Raw genomic sequence first — 13,746 nt, 5'->3', positions numbered from 1 at the left:
GCTAATTATAAGTGCAATTTTCTTGCCAGTGCAAAGCGCAAGTGGGCGTGGGAGGGAGTGTTTGCACTACTGTGGGTGTAGGCACATAAACTGTGGGTGTATTGTATGTTAATGTCGCAATTTGCTATTTTCCTGGGAAATATGTCGTTTCAATCCCACCTCTTAATTCAGTGCAAAGTCCAAATTCAGTTCCTGTATTTGCAGTTTGGAGATTTCACCATGTGGTAATAAAGTTCATGTCCAAATTCTGAAAGTACAGAACATCAAATAATGTCCCTGACCATCGCTGTTGAAGCAAGATATTTTCTAGAGGTCATGGTTTATTTTTTATTATGTTTATATGTATTATTATAATTTTTTATTACATTTGTATTTATGATTTAATTTGTATCCTACTACTAATTTTCTACCTGTTGGCGTAGAGTGATTTTTAAGTCACTGCAAAAGGGGCCGGTGGAAGGAAAAATGTTTGGATTTGGTATGATTTTTTTGACCACTTTGTTATTTATTTCATTTGAAGTGTAATTGAAATTTAGAAATACTTTTGGTTTAATTTTTTTCATGTTTCAATAAAGGAATTTAATTGTTCAAAATCAATATCACCGGTAGAAGTGCGTGCCGATACAATCACTGTTATTTCTCTCTATAATATAATGGAGCATACATCCAAATTCTGATGAGAATAACATTTTCCATGCTAATAAAAAGGAGTGTGTTACTGTCACAGAATTTTGCCTGACATTCAAGAACGCAGTTAATGCACAAAACAACGTAATTTTCTATTCTTCTAATTCAGTGCATACTGTCTATTTACACTACCAACTTCTTATGAATGTGCTGTCTTTGTTTATATCGCTGGTGCTTGACATGGAATAGACTATATAATAGGACGCAGACGGTGGAATAACTAGAGAAGAACCTCAGAATTAAATTGCACTCGATTTCCATCCCATTTCACCAAACCCACTTGCGCCTAGACTTAGCGCACACTTGCACAAAAATACCAAAACTTCATGGCCATGCCCACCGACTTATGACTTAAAGCATTGCGCTGCGCTTAACACTTGTGCTCTTAAAATAGGGCCAATTGACTCATAATGCCAAGATTTAAGATATTTTTACACAAATTAAATTAAAAATAACCATTTTTATTTCCAAAATGACTGAACTGAATGCTGCATTAACCCTTAAATGCATAGATGTTTTTTTGCCAAACATTATTACATACTCAGGTCTTCAGAGACCCGGCACGTATACCTCTATATCACAAATAGATTTACAAAATGCACAGATAGTGTCAAATTTTCAAAACATTTGCAAGACAATTAGAAAATAAAAGAATATAATATATTTTTATGTTTGTTTTTTTTATTTATTTTTTTCATATATCAAAGAGGCAATGCAACAAATCTAGAACAGGATTCATTACTTCCAAACTGAAATTTCATGAGATGCAACTGACTGTCAAACACACACTGAGCTACAACATAAGTTGCACATATGTATTTTCTCAGGCACTTTCTGAGTCTAAATAGAAGCACAGCTTACATAATTTGAGAAGTATACCCAAATGCCAAATCATACTGTTCATGTGTTACACTTGCTATAGTTTACTTCCACATTACTTCTTCGTCAAATAGCAAAGTCAAATGTAAATCAAGTCAATCACTGACACATCAACGCCACCTTGAGTAAGAAATAACATATCACACAGAAAATCATGATTTACTAGTCATTTGTATGAATATAGTACTCATTTGTCTTATAATAAACAAATAAATATATCTCCTGTGATGGTTACCTTATATTGATATGATATAATCATAAAAATATGATTTAAGTGAAAAAACAAAACAAAACAAAAAAATCATTACACACATTAACATTTAAGATTATTCAGAAGAGAATGGTTGAGGAATACTAATGAGGTGTGGGCATAACTCCAAAAAATGGATGAGGTACAGGGGGTGGAATGAGGTCCCGCATCACTAAAGACCCGAGGTATGCATTAAAGTTAAACATGCAACGTGATGAGGCCATATGAAAACGAAGTAGCACACTAATATTTGAAATGTTTATCATTGCCGAATGCGTTCTACTTCACATACTATTTACTATTTTCACATACATATATTATGTACAGTATGCACATTCATTCACATACTATTTTGAAGAAATAATAAGCAGTATACAGTATAATATACTGAAAGCTATGCAGTAAGCAATACACAAGTGTTCCATTCCAAATATAAAGAATGACACAACGCAGTTAGCTACGACAAGTTAGCATGCTAATGTCTGCTATTTTTTATCATCACGATACAAAAAATAAGCAGTTAAATATGAACTCCCCTAAAAGTTCATAATCACTTATTACGAAAAATGTCTGAGCTCTCTGTGATCACAGACGATTATAATGAGCAGCTCGTTTGAGATAAATGGACAGATCGCAATGGACTCTGAGACAAACCTCTCAGGGAGATTCATATTACCACAGCGAGCCACAACAACAGCCCTGTGCCTCTGGGAGCAGAGCTCTTCTCACAAACATGATTATACGACAGTATTTCACCTGTCACCCTGATCGATCTCCAGTGGCGTGTCCAGACTTTTTAAACTGGGGTGGCCCATGTAGGGTACAGACTTATTCAAGGGTGGCATAAGGCATAACTCAACATCACTGATTTTAATTATAATAATACTAATAAGATACGCACATTTTCAGGAATGTTTAATAGTCAAATGTTGCTTAGCAAAACAACTGATTAATTGTTTATACAGTAAAACACAGAAGAATCCAAATAGCATTTATTTTTTTAATTTTGTATTTTTTCAGTATAATTTTTTATGTATATTGTGTGTCTATAAACTGCATAAATGTTATGGACACTGCTAATATGAACATGGTAGTTCTGTGCAATTTTGTGGAGTTTTAGAGTTGGAGAGATGACGCTTCCATGGTGTGACGTAATACCATCAAGTAGGCTATCATATTTTTTTTTTTTTTTTTTTTTTTAGTAAATAAAGAATATATTGAAGATATGTCTTAATCTTATCAAAGGCCTACACATAAACAATTTGCATGGATTTCAGTTTTTGTAGGACACTCAATTTAGCCATATATTTGAGGTAATTTGATTATTTAATTAAACAGAGTTTTCCTGATCTCCAAAAATAAATAAATAATCATTTGGCATATTTTCTATGTATTATTATAAATACATACTACGTATTAAGACTGAATACATTACATTATGAAAGGAAATGAATATAGGCTATATGAAGACTAAAATTTCTGCTAATTAAAAAATTGATAGGTGTATTAATTTAATTTTAACTCCAGCACATCATTATGATAAAAAACCTAAAGTTTAAAAGTTTCATGGCAATGTGGCATTGTATCTTTTTTAAAAAGATTTTTAAAAACTTTGTTTGAGGCAGATAGTAAGTTGCTTTGGATAAAAGCGTCTGCCAAATGCATAAATGTAAATGGACAAAACAGTCCCTGACCTGATTTCCTCAAGCCCTGTTCACATTATTTAAACGAGGTTCTATATGGTTTTATTGAAGGCCCACTTCCGAATTGGGAAATGACCAATCAAAGTTTAGAAGTTGGGGTGGCCAGTCAAATTCTATGGGGGGGGCAGGGCCACCCCATGCCCCCCATCTGGACATGCCCCTGTCGATCTCTCCTGAAAACACAGTTTTGTGTGTGTGCTGTTACATGACATGACAAGGAGAGCAGTGGAGAGAATAGAGAGAGAGAGAGAGAGAGAGAGAGGATGCACTGAGAGGTTGTATTGGGCAGAGAGAGAGAGTAGCACTGCGGGGAAGCTCCTGCTGTGTGCTGATAAGAGCAGGGTGTGAAAATAAGCCTCTCTAACATCACACTCTGATCAAATGAGAACGTAGCCGCCTTTGCATAGGAGCGGCAGACAGGGATTAGTTGGAGAACCCAGCATTAAAACACAGTTCATTTGGGTACTGTGTCATGAGAGGTTAAAAAAAAAAAAAAAAAAAAAAAAGTTAAATCAAATAAATTTCAGGATTTGGTAAACACAAGTGTTCATAAATTTGACCTATTTTTTAAATTAAAATGTATACCCTTTAAGTGAATATGAAATGAAAACTCGACCCTATATACTCACTTAAAGGGATTGTTCAATGAAAATTCTTTCATCATTCACTCACTCTAATGTCGTTCCAAACCTTTATAACTTTCTTTTTTCAGTGGATTGACCTTTGATAACTATTTATTTTTTTCTCCATTCAATGAAACTGAATGGTGACTTAAGCTATCAGTCCCTAACATTCTGCTTCTATGCTCTCCTTTTGTGTTTGGAACAACATGAGGGTGAGCAAATTATGACTTTATTTTTAATCATGAAATTATGAAGTTTTAATTTTGGGTGAACTATTCCTTTAAAGGAATGTTCCAGGTTCAAGACAATTTTAGCTCAATCGATAGCATTTGTGGGATAATGTTGATTATCGTCCCTCCTTTTCTTTAAAAAAAGCAAAATTCGAGGTTACATTGAGGCACTTACAATGGAAGTGAATGGGGACAATTTTTGGTTTAAAGGCAGAAATGTGAAGCTTATAATTTTATAAAAGCACTTGCAGTAATTCTTCTGTTAAAACTTGTGTATTATTTGAGCTGTAAAGTTGTATAAATTGTCATTTTTACATCCAGTTTAGGGTTTTAGGGTTTGTTGACATTACATCGTCATGGTAACGAAGTTGTAAAATTGGCTATAACTTTACACAGAAAAGGTTAGTAAGTGATTTTATCACTCTAAATTAATTTTTAATGTTCTTTATGTCTTATGGCTATATTTTTGAAACAGTGAGTATTTTAATAATCAAAAATTGGCCCCCATTCACTTACATAGTAAGGGCTTCACTGGAACCCAGTTTTTTGTCAAAATAAATTTTTGTGGTAATCAATATTTATGCCACAAATTACACATAAAGTGTGTAATTTCTGCGGCGCTAGTGGCACCAAATGGAATTGCAAAAAATAATAATTTAGATAAAATTATTTTTGAAAATAATAAATCAGAATGGTATTCCAAAGGGGATTTTTTACTTTATCTAATGTAAAACAAACAACTTTTCTTTTTCAGAGCCCTTTCAGTTTTCAGCTCCTCCCTTCTAACCACCTGACACAAACACTGCATTCAAATCACATAAATGATGCTTTCGTAAGGGAGTCAAGCTTTAGGGTCAAGTTAGCAGTCAAGCTTTAGGGTTGTTCAAAGCAGAATTTCCAATAAAATCACTTAAAAAGTGAGTTCTGGATTAGTGTTATTTTTAAACCTCCCACTAATCAGCCATCCGAAGCTCTCACAGTTCAGTAAAGACTTTGAAGGGCACCCATAGAGACAACTTATCAAAATCCTATCAATTCCAGATGGATCAAATAAAGCCAATTTATGCTCTAAATACCCTGTTGCACTTGAAAATTTGTTCCTACTCTAATATGGAATCTACTTTGGATTGTCATTTTAATACCTCTCACACAACCATCATGAAACATTTTCAGAATAGCTGAATACATGAATATAATCGGAAGTATAATCTCCGTCCTCATGCATGTGCATGTGCATGTGTGTGTGTGTGGTTTGAAAGAGTGAGGCAGAGAGTGGGTGGAAACAGAAAAGGAATTAGATTTACACACACATTTAGCACATTGAAAGCACACGCTTTCCCACATGTCAGCTCCTGCAGGAGTTCACAGTGTAATGAGGGAGAAAAGGGTTTTTGGCTACTCATGGATAAAAACCCACATGTGTCTGAGGAAGACAACACTGCTTCAGCAGAGATTTCACTGTAGAAATCCTTGCACAATGAACTCTTATTTAGTCTTAACAATATTTACACAGCTCTATGACCTCATGAATTAAAAAAAAAAAAAAAGTTGAAAAGGTGACCCAAATACGGCTTTGCTTTGAAATATCAGGTACAGCTTTTGGGGTTTTTGGGTGAAGTATCCCTTTAAATTACTTTCAAGAAAAGTGTCAGCTAAATTACTTCTTACTCTCAACTAACCAGGGAGTAAAAACTAAATGTTTTTCATTTCGGTTCGTTCTTAGTAGAAACTGTATTTTATTAATTTTTTTAGTTCCAGTTCCAGCGTTCCGCTGCCTCCTTTCCAACTGGTAACTGGTTAAACGAAATTAAAGAATAATGTCAGTTCAATAGCGTCCTTTATTTAAAATGACAGTACTCTGTGCTAAGGGTGGGCGATGTACCAGTTGCAGTGTTACCAGTCTCTCAAGAAAAAAAATGGTCCTGGTCTGGAAAAACAAGCTCAAATTTGAGGGACTTGCTTCAACCAAAATAAGTGATAATAAGCAATTACATTTTTTTCAGCATAGAAATCATAACAAGCCAAGTTTTCATATAAAAAGCAAACCAGTTATTAACTGATTAACAACATTTTCAAAATGATGTTTTCACCTCAAAACAATTGAGAGGGACTTTGTTCCCATTTTCGGTTATGTTCTGAAAAAACATAGTTTTTTTTGTTTTTCGTTCCTTGGAACTTTTTCAGTCCCTGCAACTAACCACTAAATATTCAGTACAGATGAGAGGTCAGAATTGTATCCAAATTTTAAAGAGAATCGTCAAAACAACCAGCCAAGATCTCAGTACAATAAGCCTTCTTACTTTTCACGTTGAGGTACATGGATTTGCTGACATCGGCTCCCACGTCATTGCTGACCTTGCACAAGTAATATCCTGCGTCCTCCTCAAGAACGTGCTTAATCAGCAACGAGCCGTTTCCGAGCAGCTGGACCCTGAAACCCGAGTTTAGAGCTATAGGTTGAAACTGGGGCACTCCAGCACCTGGCAAAGAAGAAATGTCCAGTTAAACCGTTGAAGATTTTTTGGTGGCATCAGTGTTAGTAGCTGTCAAGAAAATGTCTTGGTCCTATTTAAATCCAAATCAATACAAAAATAATATGAAATAACATTTTGAATAAAGAAAAAAGAAGCCGATATTGAGGACCATTAAGCTTTTTTTTCTTCTTTGCATTGTGACATTACTTTCAGGACACTTAAGCACATTTCAACCCCCCAATTCTTATTACTGTAACGTGTCCCAATGTTTTACTTTACTATTCCTATTGTTTTCAGTGATGATTCTCATTACAGTAACAGTAATTTTTTATGGTAGTACAGTAAACATTTTCTAAAAAGAAGTGTACATTTACGACCATTAATATTTTTTGCATTGTGACGTTCAGGACAGTTATGCATATTTAACCTCTCCTAGTTCTCATAACAGTAACGCATTTGGACGTTTTACTTCTACTATTCCCATTGTTTTTAGGGATTCTCATTACCTCAAGACAGTAATTTTTTACGCTATTAGAGTAAAAAATCTGAAAAAATAGTATCATTAAGATTGTTTGCATTATTTTCAGGACACAATTTACCCCCCAGGAGTTTCATAAACGTAACTTATCCAGATGTTTTACTTTTACTTTTCCTACTATTTTCAAAGGTGATTCAATGATGAGTAATTTTTTTATGGTACTGCAGTAAGTACAGTGTTTTAAAATTATTTTTTAAAATTAAAATCAGCGAAAATGAAAGGCAGTACCAAGGCAGTACTACGATGGTGTATAAATACTTTAAAATGTATTTTAATTTTTTTTCACATAACGGTAATGAGAATATACATATTTTTTTCTTTTTTATTCTTTTGCCATTGTGCTAATGGGAATTAGGGGGTAAAAAGTGTGTAACTGTGAAAACTCCCTAAGATGAAAAAAAAAAAAAACAAACAAAAAAAAAAAAAAAAAAAAATATATATATATATATATATATATATATATATATATATATATATATATTTTATATGCAAAATATAATTTCTTATTTGTTTCTTTTGATTTTAGTGTAAAATACTGTAGGACCAGGACATTTTCTTGACACAGTTGGGAATTGCCCAGTTAGGAGTGAAGCCATGTACCTTTAGAGTATTTCCACTCAATAGTTGGGCGTGGCTCACCATCCGCAGAGCAGTTAAGGATTACTGATTTACCGTAGATTCCATCCTGGTCTTGAGGCTGCACTTTGAACTTTGGCGGAACTACACAATTTCAAAATAAGTTACAATGTTTACAATTTCACAAGTTGTGTCTTGGAGAAATGGATTGAATTTTGTTTGAAATCCGAGTCTTACCTCTCACAATGAGTTGACTCTGGTATTTCACAACGGCAGCATCGTTTTGGGCAATGCAGGTGTAGGTACCGTTGTGCACTCGCTGGAGGTTGGAGATTCGCAATGAGCTGGTGAAGTCGATGTTGTCGATGGTCACGCCTAGGCTGGCGTTGATGGGTTTTCCATCCTTCTCCCAGGTAATAGAAATAGGGAGGTCACCTGACCGCACAACGCAAGGTACAAAGACGCGATGGGCAATGGAATACCGTGGGAACTCGAAAGGTTGGATGAAGGGAGGCACTGAAAACAACCAGAGGAACACATTTCTTTTTAAGGCAAATCAAAAGGGATCTAGCTTTTATGAACAGGGTACCCACGGTCATGGAAAACCTGGAAATATCAGGGAATTTTAAAATGGTGCTTTCCAAGTCCTGGAAAAGTCATAGTAAATATACATTTTGTAGTTATGCTCTGCTGTAAAACCAAAGTATAAATAGCACTGACCACACAGCATGGCTATCTGCACTCAAATAGTCTCTTGGAAACCTAGAAATTTACGGCAAACTGTGTTGTAAGTGTCGCTGCAGTGGCATGGGATCCAACGCCAGTGCGACCGAGCCTTTTCTGTATCCTGTCTCCACTCTTAATATTTTCTTTAATACTACTTATTATAATACATAAAAATTAATTTAAAGGTAGCTTTACTATAATAATATTGCAATAACCATGTTTCTTGGTGGAAAACATAGATTTGATGCAGTTAACCATGGTGTTACTGCAGTAATATGGTGTTAATATAGTAACCATTTTTTAATTTTGTGGTTAAAATAATTTGACTACAAAATGCCATGGAGATACTATGGTTACTATGGTTAAAACCAAGATACATTTTTGTAAGGGTAGGTTAGGGTTAGGTTTAGAGGTAGGGGTTGGTGTAAGGTGTCAGTGGGACTCTAAATATACACAATAATTATGCTGCAGTGATGTCACTATACTGTATGTTAGTATTTAATTAGGGGTGCAAAAAGTATCTGACACTCTTTGGACCAGGTGCAAATAGCATGTACCATTATTTGTACTAGGGTTTGTGTGCAAATAATATTTGCCACTATTTGCACTGGGGTGTAAATAGCATCTACCTTTATTTACACCAGTGTGCAAATAGCATCTGCCTAAAACATTTCAACGGCTACATTTTGGTCTTGTGTGAAGTAAACCTTGCTCATAATCTATAGTAATGTCTCTTCAGTCAGTTCAATTCAATGAATTGGCTAAAGTGGTTCACAAATGATTGTGTTGTTCTCAAAATGATTTAAAAAATCTAGTAATCACAGACGACTAGAAAAGTCATGAAAATGTCTTGTAAATTCATTGGTCAAAAAGTATGGGAAACCTGTACACAGATTTGGCAAAATTAGATTCTACAAATTAGATTTCTTAAATGTATTTATTATTTAACGAGGCATTCATTTTCCTTGACTGACTTTTTTTTTTTTTTAAGTGTTAAAAACCAGATGGACTCAGGATTGCAGTCAAGGCCACTTTAGTTGACACCAAGATGAAACCAGCATCAGGAGTGGCCAAGGCCAAGCTCAGGATCAGTAGGAGGTAAGTGGGTAAAATGGATTGTTTTTAATTTGAGTTTGTCCTTGTTCACAACATTTGCACCACTGAACATATCCACTACCTTTCACAGTGACGTGGACACTCTGGTTCCTGAACAGCTGTGGCTGAACGAGCACGTGGCAGCTATACTCGCCCTCATCCAGCTCTTTCTGCACATTCAGCAGCTTCAGCGTGCCATTGTTCTCGAACGCCCGCTGACGGTCATTAAAAGGAAGAAGGTTGGAGTTCTTGAACCATTTGATGGAGTAGTACGGGTAACCAATCACATGGCAGTGAATGTACATGTCCCGCCCAGCTATAGCTGTGAGGTTTTTCATTGGGCGTATGTCAGCAGCACCTTTGAAGAACAACAACAAAAAAAGAACAATTCTCTTTAAAAAGATATTTACATAGTAATGAAAGTCAAATTAGTTGATTTTCACTAAATGTAGCAAAAAGAAAGAAAATGGATGAAAATGGACAAGGGCTCTTCTAAGATCAAAGAAATAAAAACACAAAACAAAGTTAAAGACTAGAATTCATGCAGTTTTTTTACACTCCTAAATGGCCGCTCTTTTCTCCCATTGCTTCCCTTTTTCAAATGCTAAAACTATATTCTCTGAACATGTCACATTATATCTGGCACTTTATTTGGAACACCTGTACTCTTATTCATGCGATGATCCAATCAGCCAATCGTGTGGCAACAGTGCAATGCATAAAATCAGGAGCTTCAGTTAATGTTCACATCAACCATCAGAATGGGGGAAAAAATGAAGCTCCTGGCATGTATCTGCCTGATTTTATGCACTGCACTGCTGCCACACGATTGACTGATTAGATAATTGCATGGATGATTGTAGGTGCCAGGTGGGCTGGTTTGAGTATTTCTGTAACTGCTGATCTCATGGGATTTTCAAGCACAACAGTCTCTAGAGATTACTCAGAACGGCACAAAAAACAACAACATCCAGTGAGCAGCAATTCTGCGGATGGAAATGACTTGTTGATGAGAGAGGTCAACAGAGAATGGCTTGACTGGTTCAAGTTGACAGAAAGGCTACAGTAACTCAGATAACCACTCTGTACAATTTTAGTGAGGAGAACACGTCGAACCTTGAGGTGGATGGGCTACAACAGCAGAAGACCACGCTGGGCACTTTATTGGGACCATAGTGTTCCTAATAAAGTGCTCAGTGATTGTATGCTTAAAAGGTGATGTTAGGTTGAATATTAGCCTCAGTCACCATTCACTAAAATTACATCTTTGCATTGCCTGTACAATGAAAGTGAATAGTGATTGAGGTAAACATAATGTTAAATATCTCCTTTTGTGTTTCACATATGGTTTTGGAACAAGACGGTGAGAATTTTCATTTTTGTTCTCCATTTACGTTTCCAAGACCGAGACATCAAGATCAATAAAACTGGTATTGCAAACTACAACTCTGAAAGTAGTAGAGGGGCAACCAAAACTGAAGGAAAACCTACAGTCACACAGCAGAAAAAACAACAAGAACACGCCAACAAACTTAATGTAAACAAAAAGCTCATTAGAACCAAAATAACCCTTAATGTTAGTCAGGCCCTCGTCTCATGCATGAAGTTCAGATGAGCAGAATGAAATAGGTGTGTGTGCTTTTGGAGGAGCCGATCTGACAAGCACCTCTTACGTTTATTCGAGCCTGGTAGGAGACCGTCCCTGCCGAGTTGTTGCAGGTGCAGCGATAGACCCCACTGTCGCGGACCTGGGTGTGGGAGATGTTCAGGTAGCTGACCACGTTGCCCTCTGCCGTTATGCTGTGACCTAAGCGGTGCCGACTGTCCTTCATGACCACGTCATCATCCAGAGTCCATGTGACCGCTGGCTGTGGAGTTCCCTTTACGTGGCACATCAGAGAGACAAACTCGTTCGGGCTGACCACTTTCTCGCTGAAGGCGGAGAGGATCTTAGGGGTTCCATCTGCAGACATGAAGATTTTATTAAGCTCTAAGACATCAAGAGTATGAGCATACATTAGAAGCACAACAACTTTAATAAGGTAATTTATGTTTTCTAATAATGCAACATAATATTTCCTATATTCTCCCATATGCCTCATATGATCTTCTCTAAATGGAACCAGCAACTTCCCATATTATTTTTATGAATAAATTGCCTCTAATGGCAGTGTACAAAGTTTTTTTTTATGACACATGCTCTCAAATTCCATATGTAAAGTTAAATTTTATCAAGCCATTAGCTGTCAAACAACAAGCCAAAATCTAGTGAGCTGCCTACCTAGACAGCATATTTTGGCATCTTAAGCGCACTCCTGATTTTTGAAACAGTAGGCAGCAAAGTTACGCTACCTTATAAGACACCACGGCCATGTATCCAATCTCAGAATGCAATGCCATTCTGATCAGAGAAATTCAAAATCAGATGAAAATCTGTGAAATTTGTCATCCAAGATGGTGAACGGAAAAATATATCTATATTTAAACAGTACTGAAATGTACAAATAGCTAATAGCTACATTTAATTACAACAAATACCTCAATATTTGTGATATTTGATATGTAATTTTTGTGTGTATTAGAGTATTGAGTCTTTAGCTTTGCGAGATGTTAACATCAAATGCGGCAAATATCATAATTACAAGTTCCGAGAACATCGATGACTAAGTGAAGTTGTATTTACCAATGGGAAACTTCGAATTCTAGAGTTGCCAAGTTGGACGTTAAGAGGCATGTTGACATGCCCTATCCCTATTTTGCCATTTTATTTTGTTTCAGTGCTTATTTTCAGTTATATATTTATTATATATGACTTAAAGTATCTTATACCTAATAGTCAACTAATGTAAAGCTAATGACACCCTTCAAGGTTTGTTTTATGCAAATGAATGAATAATTTGCTAGATACCATGCATTAATAAATCATATAGGTTCCGTAAAAGTGACGTAGGTGTATTCATTTATGCTTATTCACTGGCACAACAGAAAAAAACAAATTTTATCATTGTTGAATGCATGACATGTTATAATAACAGATTCCCGACATGGACGTAGGAGCTTCCCAGATGCACTTGAAGGCAGAAAAAACTATATTGGAATGAACTGTGAGCGTTAGTAGTGTTCACACACACGCACACAAAAGATGTATGGTTCATCGTGAAGAGCACTATTTGCTTGGCTATGTGAGCTATGTGAGTTACCATGATTGGAGTTGCTTACAAAGTAAAAAAATAAATAAAAGCTTGACGCAACGCAACAAATGGAACAGAACGCAGGTGTCTTGAGACACATTTTGAATCGCACCTAAAAAAAACTCCAAAAACATCTCCATGTGTTTTCATAAAGAAACGATCAAAAAACAGCACAGGCGGACAACAAAAAGCACATTCAGTGTGAACAGCCCTTAAGAATGCCGGAGTGCTGCATTTTTTAGAAGGCTTTTCAAATTAAAAGAATTTAAACTTCAAAAAATGAATCTCAAGACACCTGCGTTCTGTTCCATTCATTGCAACTAGCTTTCTTAAGCTCAAGAACGCGATTGGTCTGAATCAGATGCAGACAAAGACTTTCGTCTAGCACAAATTTACATAGAAAAGCAATTGAAAATCAGATGGGCTTAGGTCATGTCCACACTAATACGTTTTCGTTTGAAAACGCATATTTTTCGCTACGGTTTGGCCTTCCATCCAAACTGAGACTGTGTTTTTGATGGTGAAAACTGAGCTTTTCGAAAATGCTCTCCCAACTGGATAAATTTGTAAACAGCATCTTCGCGTTGTAGTGTGGACAGGGGAAATGGAGATATCTGAAAACGATGACGTATTTGTTGTCATGTGATGCAGTCATGTGATCCATTCAACTCAAAACAATCAAGATGTCTGCCCATGTTGTAGCGGTGTTGTTGTGCCTGCTATTTATATTGATATCGTTGTTAAAGATAAATGTTACTTTGTACAAACTTCACA

At 35.9% G+C, this 13,746-nt stretch overlaps 1 protein-coding gene across 2 annotated transcripts in view; it reads right to left on the bottom strand.

The window, feature by feature from the left end:
* Positions 1-13,746, bottom strand: part of LOC127433955 (cell adhesion molecule DSCAM-like) — a 112,966-nt gene that overhangs the window by 29,437 nt on the left and 69,783 nt on the right. For both annotated transcript variants that reach the window (XM_051686345.1, XM_051686347.1), the window contains exons 7-11: positions 11,448-11,744; positions 9,864-10,139; positions 8,198-8,476; positions 7,985-8,104; positions 6,673-6,852 (exon numbers count right to left, since the gene is read on the bottom strand). In XM_051686345.1, coding sequence (XP_051542305.1) covers positions 6,673-6,852; positions 7,985-8,104; positions 8,198-8,476; positions 9,864-10,139; positions 11,448-11,744 — 1,152 coding nt within the window. The remainder of the gene's footprint in view (positions 1-6,672; positions 6,853-7,984; positions 8,105-8,197; positions 8,477-9,863; positions 10,140-11,447; positions 11,745-13,746) is intronic.

Source organism: Myxocyprinus asiaticus, chromosome 43 (assembly GCF_019703515.2).
Source record: "Myxocyprinus asiaticus isolate MX2 ecotype Aquarium Trade chromosome 43, UBuf_Myxa_2, whole genome shotgun sequence".
Taxonomy (NCBI): domain Eukaryota; kingdom Metazoa; phylum Chordata; class Actinopteri; order Cypriniformes; family Catostomidae; genus Myxocyprinus; species Myxocyprinus asiaticus.
Note: the sequence above shows the minus strand (reverse complement) of the source record. Positions and strands in the feature narration are given on the sequence as shown.